Source organism: Cricetulus griseus, chromosome 4, assembly GCF_003668045.3.
Source record: "Cricetulus griseus strain 17A/GY chromosome 4, alternate assembly CriGri-PICRH-1.0, whole genome shotgun sequence".
Classification (NCBI taxonomy): domain Eukaryota; kingdom Metazoa; phylum Chordata; class Mammalia; order Rodentia; family Cricetidae; genus Cricetulus; species Cricetulus griseus.
In genome coordinates this window covers 150,609,581-150,626,383 of record NC_048597.1, presented here as the reverse complement: position 1 = coordinate 150,626,383, position 16,803 = coordinate 150,609,581, and the positions used below count along the sequence as shown (strand labels likewise).

The window sequence follows — 16,803 nt, the reverse complement described above, 5'->3', positions numbered from 1 at the left end:
TAAATATTTTTTTAAATTGGCAGCTATTCTTGCTATAGCATTAAAAGGGGGAAACTAATGAAAATGTATACATAGATTTATGAAATAGGTCTAAGTGATTCTGAATATTCTGCTAGATCAGGGAAATTACAGAAGCCATGGAAAGTAGGACTCTCAGTAAGAAGGAAGACATTCAGATAAAAACCTATTTTCTTGTCTTGGAAATATAAGAATCATGAAAATTTGCATTATTTTTTTTAATTTTCCCATTATGTATACTCACAAGCCTGTAATCAATCACATCCCTTAGGCAGGAGCACTGTATAATCTAAAAGCTAAAATTTGTTTACACTCAGAGTAAGGCGACTTGTAGAAATGTCTTACTACAAGGTCACAAAGTATGGGTAAGAGCTAACATTATTTTTCTTCTTCTCTCATATGTTACATTGAGACCCTCCACTTCACGCAGTTCTCTCCTGTTCTCTCTATCTCCCAGATCCACACATCCTCCATTTCCTTTCAGAAAAGAACAGGCCTATTAACATGACATAACAAGTTACAATAAACTTAAGTACAACTTATAGAATATATAATTAAATTTGTTACAAAACATAAAAGAATATAAAAGTTTGTTCCTGTTTCTAAACTGGTCAGCATGAGTGTCTTGTAGCCTTAGGCAAATTATGCAGTGTCATAATATATCAGAAAGCAATGCAAGAATCAGGGAGAATACACTGATAAAGCAGAAAGAAGGAAAGGAGGGAAAGATGGACCATGACAAGCTTTCCTTTGCAAACAGTGAATTTATAAGCCGCCATGTGGGCAGAAGATGCAGCTCTGAGTAGGGCTATACAGGACTTGACATTAAGTCCCCAGCCCTATATCAGTTAAAGGACAATAGGAACAGGAAGAGGACAAGGAGGAGGACAAGGAGGATTTCCAGGAGGATAAGGATGGATACATGCAGTAGGACAAGGAGGAACAGTCAGTAATCATTTTTTTTTTTTTACTCAACTAATTACTGATTTGGGTAAACATGTGAAATTTAAGGCTGCTAAATAAACATTACTTGACAGCATGTACACACACTTATAAATCAGTCTGTCAGATGCTGACCTTTAGATAAGTAGTCAAGGTTACATCACTTGACACATTACTGATTTTGGAATATGTATGTTAAAAATAATCCGTATTATTTTAAATATGAATTAAAACTAGAGACTCTATGAAGTAATTATAATTCTACTTTATAATACAAAGGAACTATCCCTGCAATAGTTCCTCATGATTAACTCCTGGAACAGAACAATAGTTAAAAAAATGGCTATGAAATACTTTTGTGGAAAAATTATGAAATTTGGATTATATTATCACATAATATTATATGAACATTACATATAATTTAATGAGTGAGGTTGTTTTAGGGTGATTACTTAATAGTATATCATTGTCATTTGAATGTGAGTTCATAAATCTTCAGGATGTTTTAATTGACTAGTTCTCCATATATTTACTTCGATTATATGCCTTCAGGATCAATGTCTTTCTGCTCACTATGCAAATAGATTATCTTGTTGAATATTTTCAAGGTAAATATATATATATATATATATATATATATATATATATATAGAGAGAGAGAGAGAGAGAGAGAGAGAGAATTTTTAACACAAGCCATGTATGTTCACAGGTTCACACCTCTAATACAAGCAATCAGGAGGCAAAGGCAGGCATAAATACTTGAGTTAGAGGGCAATTTGTAAGACATAATTATTTCTAGGCAAGCCAAGGTCTACGTAGGAAAAACATGAATAGGAAGAAAAGGAAGGAGTGGGAAGGAGAGAGGGAGGAAGGAAAGAAGGAAGGAAGGAAGAAAGGAAGGAAGGAAATCCGGATAAATGAGTAGAATGGATACTCTAGTGCACTGGAAATTGAGAAATATCAGAGAGGTAATTAATTTTTAGGTTTAGTCCTGGAATACATTTATATCAATAGCCAATGGATTGAAACAGTCACATTAGAAACAATCAGCACTACAAAATATAATGCAGTCTGCCTGAAAAATATACTCAGAGATGTAATACTTGTATGATCATTATGGGAGTAACATCTGAAGATTTAGAGCAAGGAGAATTTACAACCTTCAGTTGTATACTTAAGGGTACAGCCACCAGGATTCAATGGAAAGTCCCAATCCAGTGGTTACATAGATGGCACTGACTGAACAAAATTGGTCAAACTATAAAACAAAAGTATATGAACCTAGGAAAAGAACAGGTAGGGAAGAAGGATTGCTGGAGATGGGAGGGTGATAGGAAAGGGTAAGGAGAGATAGTTCATAGAATGTATATATACATAAATGAAACTGACAAACAACCAATATAGAGAACAAACTCCTTTGAAAGGAAATGGTAAATCATCCACATAGCGTGAATAGTTAAAAAATTTAACAGGTCACATACAAAAGTCATAATCCAAGGAAAAACTTCAGAGAATAGAAATTGAACTTGTGTCAGGGATGGTAGCCAATGACTGCAATCCTAGCACTCTAGAGGCAGAGGCAGGCAGAAGGACAACCATGGAGGCCAGCCTTGTCAAGTAAATGAGTTCCTTACTAGTCAGGACTGCATAAGGAAGCCTATCTTAATAAACAGTCTTGATAGTGAAAATGTAAACTACAGAGTAAGAAAATAGTCTTCAAAATATTCATAATCAAAACATAAAATCAAACACATATCATTAAGAAAAGAAAATCTACTATAGAAAATAATAATAGTAGTACAGAGATTTAAAGAAATATTAAAAGAGGCTATCTGATGGTTATTAAATATTAAAATAGAATGTAGCACAGCTATCAGGAAAATAAAATTTAAGCTCTGAGATACTTTGGTCATATGCACAAAACTGGCTAAAATTTAAGAACAAAAATACTCAAATAGGAAATAAAATAAATGGGAACTATTTGTAAAGCTATGTGAGATAAATTGCTACAACTTGTAATACTGCCATTCCACAGAAATTAGACAACTCCATCTACATAAAGAACAGTATATTTGGATGTCTTCTTGTGCCTGTATTTTCTTTTGTATGGAGTTGGGGTCCAGGATCCCTTGTAAATACATGGTAACATGTGCCTTTACCTTACTCATTTCCTCCCAATAAACAAAATCTTCAGGAGATGTCTTGTGATATGTAATACAATAACTGCAGAGCTCAATCAAAGTCCATGGCTATGAGCATCAATATAAATTCACTGAACTACTTCCTTAAGAACATCCACCAATGAAACTTGCCTATGGTCACATGCAAATTGTGTGTACATCTAAACAAACTGGTGAGATAAAGAGTAAAGGTGAGGTATACAGAAAGACACACATACCAGGAAACTCAAAAATCCACAAAATTACCCTTGATCTAGGATTAAACTAGTGACAAATGGAAAGAGAGCAAGAGAATTCTGATAACTGTTCAGATCAGGACCTGTGATGGATGCAGAGTGCCCACTGTGACAGCTCATCTGCCCAGAAAAATGACTTGAGTAAGTTTCTATTGTAATGTGTCAATAATGTTATAATGTAAACAGAATTCAATATATGGTTAAGAGCTTTGGAAAATAAGGAAAATAACCTTGTGGTAACAATGTTAAGTGTAAAACTACTTTCTATAATTTTATAAAAGTTAGGGTCAGCTAGTTAACTAGAAAATTCTTGAGTGATCCTGTCCCTGTAGAAGCATGGTATCCCATGATATCATGTGGAACAAATCATATGAAAACATACTCTCCTCATACCTGTGCTTCTTGCTGTTTAATTTAACTTCTTTAATGACGCTAAATGTGTCATCAACTTCTCCATCCGTAAAGACAAAGAGCTGGAAAAAATAAGCATTCATTGAGATTTTATCACAGGTTCATCAAAAGACAACAGCATTGGTCCTGTCTAGTCTATGTAGCTTCTTCACACAGGGGTGGGGAAAACTGTGTTCTGCTGTCACTTGCTCCACGCTGGCACACAGACTGTTCAATAGAAAGATTACACAACATGGAAAATTTCAAACCTTTCATATGCATCTTTCATCTTAAAATTTTGTGGTAGCACAAAAGAGGGCTGACTGCCTGCCCCATGGAATAGAGTTAAAAAAACTGCCTCTGGTCTTTTTCTCTGCACTGTATGGTAGATGAATTAAGTTTACATATTATTTACAAAACTGTATATGGGAGAACTGGGGATCAGGTTAGTGGAAATTTTCACTATTCATCCCTACTAGCTTGGTTCCAAAGCTCACCTGTAATGGATGCTCAGGAATGGAGGGTCCCTTGTAAATGTTGAGGAGTGGTGTCAAGATTTCAGTGCCCCCTAGGTCAGCTTTCAGATCCTTCACTCTTTTCACTGCCTCTTCCATTGTTTCCTGAGTGTACTTCACACTCTCCCTTAGAGAAACAAGCATGTCTAGTCACATGGCACTAGCACACTGCTATTCCCATCACAAAAAATTACTACCACAAAAATTGCTGCTGAAAACATCAATGCACAGGACTACTCTGCACTAGTCAGATTAAAAGTTAAAACGATTCTTTAAGGTACATTCTTTTACATTCTGCTGTCTTCGTAGAAACTCACGGAAAGAATTTTTCATAAGAAGATCCAAATCCATAGATGTTGAAATAACAACCCATAGGTAAACTCTTCAGCAACAGCAACAGAGTTTCCTGATGGTGAGAGAAGATGAGGAGGTGGAGTGAGAGAGATCTCTACACAACATACTGACCCCAGTCTAGTTACTCATGGTATAAAAAGTCATCATCTCCTGCCAACTTGTATTTCAAGGCTGAGATCACAATGACCATGCTTGTTATTTCTCAGATGGAGAACAGACCTGCAGCTACAAATGGGCCCTATTCTTGCCTTTTCCCAATCATCCATAACTTGAACTGCTGAGGAATGAAGAATCTGGCTTTACCTTGGCAGCCTCTATGCGTAGCTGAGAATCATTGTGGTGGCTCAAGCGGGATCCCATACTTCCAGAGCGGTCCATGAGGAATACAAATTCTCCACAGGCCCTTGAACCCTCCACTTCTGGGAGATCTGGATAGAAACTCACCATTGCAGAAGGAGAACCCATCAAACTGTCTGTACACAAAGCAGAAGAACCCTGTAAATTACAAGGAAACTTAGGTGTCCTTGAGTTACCAAGACCCATTTCTCACTTCAATAGAGAAATGTTAAGCTCAAATATAAAACCATTTGTTTTTGCTTCTTGTGCTATGTGCACAGGAGTAAATGTGAATTTTCAGCATAAAAGAGAAGCAGAACATAGGGGAGAGGAAGTAGAAAAAGGGCAGGAATTAAGAGACAATAACACAGGAGTATCTGTGTGTGGAAACTAGGTGTCTGAACAATTGAATAGGACACATCAGCTAGCAGCTTCCAGCATGAGCTAAAGGTACTGCTAAGATTACTAACAGAGGGAAATATCCTCAAATCTTTGTAATAGGAAGGTGACCACATGGATCATTGTTTACATCTTAAATTGAACCTTTGTGTGATAATGATGCTCATATATTTAATGCTAAAAATGGCAAATTCCAAGAGCAGACTACTTAGGAATGATGCCTTAAAAATGGGTGAAAACATTATACATAAGAACCATATCCTAACCTTTATATATGCAGCTTATGTAAGAGTAGCATGTTTTTTTAATATCTAAAGTAGATTTCTTGTCACCCTGAGAGACAGGTGGTTATCATGGCACTAGCACTCTTCTGAGAATCCAGAAAGGCATGAGAGTGGTAGAAATGGATTTCCACAGTTTAGAAAAAGGTCCTGTATGTAGTGGTCAGCACTCCATGTATGATGTCTACTAGTTCTTTCAAATCAATTCAAGTGATTTCACTTTGATAAATCAGAACTTCCCTGTTTACAAATGAGCACCTCAACTTCTTAGACTCAGTTTCCCATTCTCACTTAACAAGGTAGTAATTCTTATTATAGTAAGGTCAGGTGATCCAATATGCTCACTGAGTTCAGGGTAGGGCTTAACTCACACTGACAGGTTAATTATAATTTTATACATTTTTTAAATGTTGTGTAATTATACATTCTTAGATTAACATATCATTTAGTCCACATAGTGCTGTGTATCATGATCACATTAAAGGCTTTCGGTGAGTCAAGCTGCCTCTTCTGCTTCCCTTGTGCTTCTAAAGTCTTTGTGAACTGGAAGTCATCTGGCAAAATATGTGTCCAGGGAAGCAGGAACTGGGAATCATAGATTGAAAGAATTACCAAGACTGAGATATGACCAACTATGTCCCCTGATAGCCTGCAAATCTTGTCACAGTAAAGACATGAGAAAATCTTCCTGGACCCAAGGAAATGTCACAGAAAGGGAGAAATTGAGACCTAGGTTATTACATGTTAATTTGCAGTATCTTAAAGTTCTATATCATGGATAAAATATATTCCTGACTGAAGACCAAGTCTGAGTTTCAATATTTCATAACACCCAAAAAGAAATTCTAAAAATCACCAACAAATACAGAGCATAGAGTAATAGGGAGATGAGAGTTACCAGAAACCCAGGGAAGCTGGGATTTCCTCTTAGTGACCTCAGAGGGGAGAGGATAGACAGTGAAGGGAGAAAAAAAAGCCCCTACATGTGTTTCACTATGAAGTCACCTTTGTCAAATATAGATAATGTTATATTGGTTGATGTTAGGTATGCAAACCCAGCTTCACAGTAAAGTCCTCACAGTGCGTAGAGTTCCAGAAGCAAAGCCCAAGCCCAGAAGTCACACTGTGAATATGGTTGGCTCACAATTAGCTTCCATATATACAACCTGGAAATAAATAGGGGTAGTGCCTTCTTGGGTTGGGTGATGTTCCCTGCAACCAAGTGCAGAATCGCCATAAAATCCAACAAAAACAAAACATTCATGCGTGCTCTACCAGCTTTAAATATATATATTCGGAATGTAAGTATACATATATATATATATATATATGGAAATGTTTTAAATGATAATCACTCAGTGTAAATAAGAAGGGATACAAACAAATAGTATGTGCTGGATTCTTATGATTATTTCAAAATCAATTTCTATAGGACACAGGACACTTAAAATTAATTCTCTGTCAAATTTAGTCACTATTAGTCATAATACAAATAAGTAAGAACTGACAGCAAGATTACATACAGTTGTGATGAATTAACCAATAAAACATATTTACTTAAAGTGTAATTATTATTCATGTAGGAAAGTACTATTCGTATATTGCATAGATTATAATATCCTTGTTTTCCTAATTCAACTATTATTTTATAGTGCCACTAAGAATTATAACTACTTTTCCTTTCCCTTTTTTTAAAGAATATCTACCTAAATCCAACAATTTGTTAATGTAGATTATTATAAAAATGACATCATAACTCATCATGTAACTGATGACACAAATAGTAATTGCATTACATGTTTTCATTATTTACTAAGACTGGATACTATTATGCTTTAGTAAATATCATATGCATATTATATAGACATTTATATTTATTTCAGAAGAAATATTATAAGTAATAGAATAGTCAAAATGAATTTTTACAATTTGCAGGACAAATACTTTTAAAACAGTTGAAACAAACTGATTTGTTTCAACACAATCTGACAGCTTAGTGTCATGTCACCATGTAAAGTATGAGACTTTCCCAGATTTGGACATTACTGATCCTATGGAATGAGAAGTAGTCACTGGATTACTTTTATTTGCCATTTTTGTAAGACCAGTCATTGTCACATGTTGATAGTGGGCCACATGTTTTCTTGTGAGGTATTGATCATACTCTCCCTCTAATGATCTAATAATCTATGTAAATTAACCTATAGAACATGGTCATTGATTACCTATTAAGCTTTGTCATGTTTCCATGTGGAAGTGAAAAGTCAAACTTTCAATGGTCATACACTGATCCTGGATAGAGAATTGAAAATCAGGACTGATGGAGAGTTACATCTTAGAAAGGGACCATAGTGGGAGACAGGAAATACCTGGCTTCATGTCCTGCATCCCCATCTCCACAGCTACACTGGGGCTGTGCACTTCACTGTAGTAAATCAGGAGTTCCACATCCCGATCAAACTTGTGTCCTTCAGCCAAGGAAACCTGAGGAGGAGACCAGCAGAGTAGCCATGTTAGAACTGCCATTGATTTCTCCTGAGAGAAGGTCAGAGTTCTGGGTCACAGGTTTCTTCCATCAAGACACAATCAGAAGTACAGAAAAGACTGTTTACAAAAAGGGTCTACACTTTACCTGGAGTAGAGAAGATAGTATTTGTCTCCAAGCATGGACAGTAAAAGTAAGGGAGATGTAGGAAGAATGAATGATGACCAAGAATAAATGATGACAAATGAAGACAGAGAGGACTGACAGTAGTGTTGTCTTACTATTCACCTGAGCAGAAGTCTTGCCATCAGCAAGGTACTGAATAGGACCCAAGGAGCAGTTGGAATGGACCCTCTCAATGCCATGCTGGGAAGTGACGGTGGCAACCATGCTGAGTGTGTAGGGCAGGGCCTCCAAAGGGACTATGGGAGTCTTCATATTCAAAGAACTGTTTGCTGACTGTTCTATAAAAAAGTGCATTTCTTCTGTTTTCCATGGCAACAATTTCCAACACAAACATAATTTGGTATATCCCCCAGCTGTATCTCCACTTGTTTTCAAAGGCAGAAATTACTTACCAGAGAGTTGATATCTTGGATTCAAGATGGCTGGCAGTACATAGCGCAGGGCACCATCTGTATCCAGAGGCAGTTCCTGTACATACCTCAGCGTAACTCCCACCTTAGCCCCAGGCAGGAGGTTCCCAATATTGCAAGAAAAGACATCCCTGGAGTAGTCATCCTCTTCCAATAAGTAAGCTTGGTGGCCCTGGGAGAGGGCATCCTCATAGTTTCTCTGTGCCTACAACAAGGGCAGAGAGGGTTGAAATGAAACAACATAAATTCAAGAAAATACGGACTGTTTGGAGGGTGTGTCAGAGATCCTATGAACTTCACAACTATTCTGGTAGCTTCTACTTGATTCTTTCTGCATAATTGATTTTAGGCAACCAGTAAGTAGAAATGAATGAAAGAAGGGACAGCCATGAGTTGTTTATTAAGACAAATGTAGAATGTAATTTAAAGTATGAAGAGAAGAGATAATGAACTCATCATTCACACCTGCATCTTCTCCTGCAGTTCTGCCACAATTTTCTTCCCATCCACCAAGGCTTCAAAGCTGTAGACAGCAGAGTCTTCATCCATGGGGAATACAAAGATGGCCTCTACTGGGACTTCTTCCTCATTCTCATAATTTAAGGTTGCAGACACACCAGCCACAAAGTCATTAATGCACAAGTTTACCGAGATGTTCTTCAGTGGTACTGGCGAAGATATCAGTGTTTAGGTAACCAGCAAAATTTACTACAGTGACACCATAGATGAGAAACTGTGCTCAGTACAATGACCTCATCAGTAAGAGGAGTATGTCAGGCTTACCTGGCTCCATGTCACCAGTGATTAGACCACACTGTTGCTCCATGTTGACTGTCCGTGTCTGTGGAAATGACACATCATTAATCGGTCCATGTTAGAAATTATACCATAAATAACTGTAGTTTATGTGCTTCTGTCTTGCAGGAGCAGTTTCAAATTCTTAGTGTGGGAATAAGAATAAGTGGTGAAAAGGAGGAGAGATACCAGTGGTGAAAATCCTGATTCATGCTGCTCAGGTGGTTAGGCTGAAAGTGACCATTAAACTGGATTTCTTTAAAATAGCTTCAAGTACTTCCAACACTGTTCTACATTTACAAAAGTTGCTTAACTAACTTCTCACAGGGACTTGGATATGTTCTATAATTAAACCTCAGCATTCTCCATCCAAAATAAGAACCATTCATAATATTTTATTTACTTTATGTTATATGTAAGAGAATCTGCCTGCATGTATTTCTGTGCATCACATACAGGACTATACTCCTACACATAACGTGTTAGACAAAGCGTAGGGTGTTGAATTCACTGGACTGTATTTACAGGTTATTCTGAGCTGCCATGCAGGACCTGGAACTTGCACTCTGGTCCTCCAGAAGAGAAAACAGAGATCTTAAAGCCTGAACCACCTCTTCAGCCCCTATTCCCAGGTCTTCCCATGAATACCTGAGAGATTCAAATGGCATCCTACATTATACTCCTCTTACTTAATCACTTACCTATAATATTTAGTAATAAAATTACCCACGTTTTTGTCTTATATTTATATTGAAGATATTGCAGAGAGTAAATAAGTGACTGAGATCTCCTTAGCTCCAAGTGACCATTGAGATCATCTTGTCTGCCCTATTATATTGCAACCAATGCTCAGAGAACTGAGAGAAGTGTCAGAGAGTTTCTAAGAGTCCAAGGTCAGAAAGACTACTGTTAAACACAGTCTTTTGTCTATGATAAAGACAGTGTAGTAATGAACTCAGTATTTCAGCAAATAAAGTCCAATACATACCTGAGGAAGTTTGTGTTTGTAATCTCTTGGCAGTGGAACAGCCTTTTTCTTCTTTAGAGATTTAGTCCCTGGTAGGTTGCCCATATTCCAGTCGGTGACCCTGAAACTATATGTACATTACCAGTGCTATTGGATTCAATAGGTTAAGAAAAAGTAAAAGGATATGCTTTTGGAAGAGGGACCTTTAATTGGGCGAGATATGCTAGAATGTGAGACTCAAAAAGATATAATCACCGGTGGTTTTGGTTTCCCCTGCCCTAATTGGGGACACCTGACATCAGAGGTCTGCTCACGGCATCCAAACTCCGCCTGTGGGCTCCAGCACACCCAGAGACTGTCAAGGCTCCAGTAACATTCCTGCCTCCTTCAAGAAGAGGACGGACATCAGAGTATTGGAACTGTTTGCATCTATCAGAAGGGACCCTTGGTCCCATACCCACCAGGAGAGGAAAAGACTCTTGCTAAACCCACCTGAAGAAAGGATGGGAAGAAAATATAAAAGTACGTTCAACAACAGAAAATCAAATATGACACCACCAGAGATGAGGGACCATACACCAGCAAGACCAGAACATCACAATGCAGATGAAGCAAAATAGAATGAGCTTAAAAACATCTTCATCAAAGTTATAGAGGGCCTCAAAGAGGATATGAGAAAGTCCCTTAAAGTAATGGAAGAAAAAACAAACAAAAAATACAAGATATCAACAAATCTTTCAAGGAAACCCTTCAAGACCTAAAAATGGAAATAGAGACAATGAAGAAAGCACAAACTGAGGGAATGCTTGAAACAGAAAAGCTGGATAAATGATCAGGAACTACAGATGCAATCATAACCAACAGAATACAAGAGATGGAAGAGAGAATGTCAGGAGTAGAAGATATACTAGGAGAAATAGACTCATCAACCAAAGAAATTCTTGTTCAACAAATTCCTAACACAAAATATCCAGGAAATATGGGATACAGTGAAAAAACCAAACCTAAGAATAATAGGAAAAGCAGATGGTGAAGAAATCCAACTCAAAGGTGCAGAAAACATATTCAACAAAATCATAGAAGAAAATTTTCCCAACCAAAAGAAAGACATGCCAATGAAAGTACAAGAAGCCTAGAGAACACTAAATAGACTGGACCAAAAAAAAGGTCTCCTCACCACATAATAATCAAAATTTGAAACATGCAGAATACAGAGAAAATATTAAGAGCAACAAAGGAAAAAGTTCAAGTAACATATAAAGGCAAACTTATCAGAATTACAACTAACTTCTCCATGGAAACTCTGAAAGCAAGAAGGTCCTGGCTTTTTACCTACACTAAGAGACCATGGATGCCAGCATAGACTACTATACCCAGCAAAGCTTTCAATCAATATAGATGGAGAAAACAAGATATTCCATGACAAAACTAGATTTAAACAATACATATCCACCAATCTAGCCCTACAGAAATTCTAGAAGGAAAATTTTAGCCCAAGGAATTGAACTACAACCAGAAAAATATAGGCAATAGATAACCCCACATTAACAAGCCAAAAGATAAAAGGGATGAAACCCACACATAATTTCATCACCACCACCAAATCCAAAACAAATAAGAATGAACACTTAAAGGTCATTAATATCCCTCTATATTAATGGTCTTAACCAGCCTATTAAAAAGACACAGGTTAGCATACAAGAAACACATCTCAACTTCAAAGACAGATGGTACCTAAGAAATAAAGGTTGGGAAAAGATTTTCCAATCAAATGGACCCAAGAAACAAGTGGGGTTAGCAATCCTAATATAAAAAAAAATGTACTTTTAATTAAAATCAACCAAAAGAGAAGAAGGAGGTCACTTCCTACTCATCACAGGAGATATCCATCAGGATGAAGTCTCACTTCTGAACATTAATGCCCCCAATACAAAGAAACTTAACAAAGAAACAAATGAACTAATAGAAATTATGGCCCAATTGGGCTTAACAGACATCTATAGTACATTCCATCCAAACACAAAACAATATACCTTCTTCTTAGAGCCACATGGAACCTTCTCTAAAATCAACCACATACTTGGCAACATAGCAAACCACAACAGGGACAAAAAAATTAAAATAACCTCTTTTATCTTATCAGACCATCATGCTTTAAAGTTAGAATTCAACAACAACATGAATTATGGAAAACCTACAAACTCATGGAAATTAAATAACGCCCAATTGCACAATGACAGTTTATGCTGAAGATGTGGAGAAAGGGGAACACTCCTCCACTGCTGGTGAGAGTGCCAACGTGTACAGCCACTTTGGAAATCAGTATGGCGAATACTCAGGAAAATGGGACTCAGTCTACCACAAGATCCAGCAATCCCACCCTTAGGCATATACCCCAAAGAAGCACATTCATACAATAAGGACATCTGTTCAATGACATTCATAGCAGCACTATTTGTAATGGCCAGAAGCTGTAAGCAACCTAGATGTCCCTCAACTGAAGAATGGACAGAGAAAATGTGGTACATTTACACAATGGAGTACTACTCAGCAGAAAAAAGCAATGGAATCTTGAAATTTGCAGGAAAATGGATGGAACTAGAAGAAGCCATTCTGAGTGAGGTAACCCAATTACAAAAACACAAACATGTTATGTACTCATTAATATGTGGATTTTAGACATAGAGTAAACGATTACCAGCCTACAATCCACACTGCCAGAGAAGCTAGTAAACAAGGAGGACCTTAAGAAAGACATACATGGTCCCCTGGAGAAGAGGAAAGGTACAAGATCTCCTGAGCAAATTGGGATCAAGGGAGAAGGGGGGAAGGAGCTAGAAGAATGAGAAGGGAAGAAGAGGAGGGGTGAGGAGGACATGAGAGAGCAGAAAGGTTGAGTTGGGGGAAGAATAGAAGAAAACAAGAAAGGAGATACCATGATAGAGAGAAACATTTTAGATTAACAGACAAATCAGACACCAGGGAAATGTCTGGAGATCTACAAAGATGACACCAACTAACAATCCAAGCAACAGAGGAGAGGATACCTTAAATGCCCTCCCCTGATAATGAGATTGATGATTCTTATATGTCATCCTATAGCCTGCGTTCAGCAGCTGGTGGAAGTAGAAGCTGACACCCATAACTAATCACTGAACTGAACTGGAATCCAGTTGCAGAGAATAATGAGTGATGATCAAAGGGGTACAGACCAGGCTCGTGAAATCCACAGAAACAGCTGAACTGAACAATGGAGAGACGGATAGCTGGGATGCCAGCATGGGACTGATTCAGACCCCAGGAATGTGGGTTTCAATGAGGACATTTCAGAAATCTACAGGACCTCCTGTAATAGTTCAGTAATTATCCCTAGCATAGATGTGGACTTTGGGAGCCTACTCCACATAGAGGGATACTCCCTCAGCCAAGACACATGGGGGTGGGCCTAGGCCCTATCCCAAAGGATATGATAGACACTGATGACTCCCTATGGAAGGCCTCACCCTCCCTGGGGAGCAGAAAGGATATGTGATAGGTAGGATTTATTTGGCCTGGGTGATAGGGGAGGAGGGGAGAGAGTGGGAACTGGGATTTACATGTAAAAAATCTTGTTTCTAATTCAAATAAAAAATAATAGCAAGCTGGGCGGTGGTGGCTCACGCCTTTAATCCCAGCACTCGGGAGGCAGAGGCAGCAGATCTTTGTGAGTTCGAGACCAGCCTGGTCTACAAGAGCTAGTTCCAGGACAGCCTCCAAAGCCACAGGGAAACCCTGTCTCGAAAAACCAATAATAATAATAATAATAATAATAATAATAATAATAATAGTAATAGCAAAAAAAGATATAGTCAAATGTATTGCACACACCTATAAATTTTTTAAAAGATAAACTGATGATATATATTTTAGAAGACATTCTCAGAGTAAAGGTGATATATGTACAATATTTTTCTTTCTTTTAAAAGTCTTTCAAAAATATATTTCATAAATAGTGATTCTGTATAATCTTGCATGTAATATAAAGACAAAGAGATTGCTTGATATTTCCAAGTTATGATTAAGATGATTATTTTATACACAGAGCTGGAGATTGGGCTAATCCCAACCATGGTCCCATATAAACCTGGAAGCTGTGCTGGGACTTTCTAAACCTTAGCACTTGCTAGCTTGCCTATCCCTGTCATCATTGTATGTGACTGCAGTGTTTAACACCAACAAGGGTGGTTTTCTCTGGAAATCCATCCTAAGGACCCAAAGAGGCACAACTGGGAACAACATCGTGCTTTTTCAGTCCCCCTAGAAGTCCAACTTTCACTTTAAGATCTACAAATCTGGAAAACCCTCTTGAAGGATCAGTTCCATCCTTGAGCAATACAAATTAGCAATTCTGAAGGCTTTGAGGGGCTATTGCTTGGTCCTTCAGGCTGGTACTAATGACCATTTAAACTTCTCAGACTGGGTTATAGCTCAGTGCAAAAGAATTTCCCAGCTTACAAAAAATTCTGAGTTACCTTTCTAACCCTAGACCATGTGACTGCTGGGGATACCTCCATCATCGCGAAGGAAACCATCTCCCTGATATCAGTGGTGTTTTCTATACAACTTACATCAGTCATACAAATCTATCAAACAATGAGCTATTTGCTATACCTGCTATTTTGAACTATTGGAAGAGTCTGACCCCATTAGAATGGCTCAGAACGGGGCATTAGCACAGAGGTAGCAGCTGTGCCGGGGGAGCAGGACAGCAAGCACTGGGAAGGATTTTCCCTGGGGGCAGGTAAAGGAGCCCAGAGCAGAAATAGAATTTCTACTGACAGTAGCACGAAGCTTAGAGCAGGACACTCACCCAGGAGCAGCTCAGCTGAGGATGGACTGTCTGGCAGCAGAGATCTCAGGCTGACAGTGCCCACTGCAGGAGGCTGAGAGAGGAAAGAGGAGGACAAAGCTCCCCTACAATGAGACATTGATTTCCTGATTCCAACCTCAGAACAAATTTATCTCAATGAATGTGTCACCCTCTCCTGATCCTTCCTTTGTCTGCAGTTTGTGGAAAGGGTTCAAAGGCCTTGTGGAGAAGACTGGATCCAGGTGTGACTAAAGTTACAGCCTCAAAGTGGATGCAGCTGTAGAGCTAACAGTCATGTCAGTTAGCACCAGCTCAATGGCAGGCAGGGAGCAGGGTGAGTCAGCAGGCCACACCCTGGTGTTTACAGCTTCAGGGAGAGGGAGAATCTGTGCTTCAAGCACTCAAAAGCAATTTCTGCATGGAATGAAGAAAAATATTTAATATGTTGGCCCTCTGCCTAAGACCTTCAGTGCCAGATGTTTACCAAAGGCACAGTTTCAATCTCTCAGATGTCTGTAGAGAAGGATTTATGGGCTGCAGTGGATCAGGGTGTTTGGAGAATGAATGCTCCATTTTCTTAGGACAAACCTAACAAAACCTGAGAAGAAAAACTAAAACAAAAACAAAAACAAAAAGCAACAACAACAGAAACCTCTTTTGTGAGCTACAAAAAGAGTGATAAGAAGAGGGAGGAAGGGAGAAACAGGGAAAGAGAGAGGGAATATGAACCTGAAATAGAGATCATTTATGGAGTATTAATCTAGAAAAATCTTCAGGAATCACATGTTGGGATGAGTTTCCACTGCTACCACCCTCAGAATTTTGCCAAAATGCACTTACTGATTTTTTGCAGTGTTGGCTAGCATAAGAGGTTCTTACCCTTAGATGCAGCAGCTAGGATTCTCCTCAGACAGCACAGTTTTCATCTACTTCCTCAAGTCCCCTCTGCTTATAACAGCTGTAAAAGAAAATGAAAGGAGGAAAGTCAAACTTCCAGTAAGATCCACCCCCTTCTAGGGACCAGCTATAAAGTTACAATTTGGTGTGTAAGGGATGGGCTGAAAATTCTCAATGAAGTATTGAAATTCTTTTTGTGTCTTGCTGAGTGTTTTGTTTAAAATTTAGAACAAATTTTCCCCTTACATTGTCAGACCAGAAACAATTGAAGACACTCAAATGCACAGAATTTGTTTTTTGAGGTTGAACACTGCAACTGTACTATCTAAAATTAATGTAAAACTCTGCTCACCTTCTTAACAAGCTTACACAATAAGAGCATTCTCTCTGCTACATCTGACTAACAGGAAAATTCTGAGTATTATATTATAGTATTGGCTTTGGTCTATAGGCTATATCTGGAAACAGGACACACATTTCTGCTACCAAGTATTTTTCTCCTAAATTGTGTGTCCTTGAATCTATAAAATTATTAAAAATTTATAACTATCTCCTGGACTATT

General features: G+C 38.1%; 1 protein-coding gene across 3 annotated transcripts in view; it reads right to left on the bottom strand.

Moving 5' to 3' along the window:
• Nucleotides 1-16,359, bottom strand: part of LOC100759681 (von Willebrand factor A domain-containing protein 5A) — a 32,237-nt gene extending 15,878 nt beyond the window's left edge. For 2 of the 3 annotated variants that reach the window (XM_027411839.2, XM_027411842.2), the window contains exons 1-11: nucleotides 16,223-16,359; nucleotides 10,516-10,621; nucleotides 9,516-9,573; nucleotides 9,198-9,400; nucleotides 8,715-8,937; nucleotides 8,425-8,600; nucleotides 8,021-8,135; nucleotides 4,939-5,108; nucleotides 4,599-4,687; nucleotides 4,264-4,408; nucleotides 3,770-3,849 (exon numbers count right to left, since the gene is read on the bottom strand). In XM_027411839.2, the coding sequence (XP_027267640.1) occupies nucleotides 3,770-3,849; nucleotides 4,264-4,408; nucleotides 4,599-4,687; nucleotides 4,939-5,108; nucleotides 8,021-8,135; nucleotides 8,425-8,600; nucleotides 8,715-8,937; nucleotides 9,198-9,400; nucleotides 9,516-9,573; nucleotides 10,516-10,599 (1,343 nt within the window). In that variant the 5' untranslated portion in view covers nucleotides 10,600-10,621; nucleotides 16,223-16,359. Of the gene's footprint in view, nucleotides 1-3,769; nucleotides 3,850-4,263; nucleotides 4,409-4,598; nucleotides 4,688-4,938; nucleotides 5,109-8,020; nucleotides 8,136-8,424; nucleotides 8,601-8,714; nucleotides 8,938-9,197; nucleotides 9,401-9,515; nucleotides 9,574-10,515; nucleotides 10,622-15,343; nucleotides 15,448-16,222 lie in introns of all 3 variants that reach the window. The other variant, XM_027411840.2, reaches the window with a different exon arrangement.
• Nucleotides 16,360-16,803: the final 444 nt, after the last annotated feature.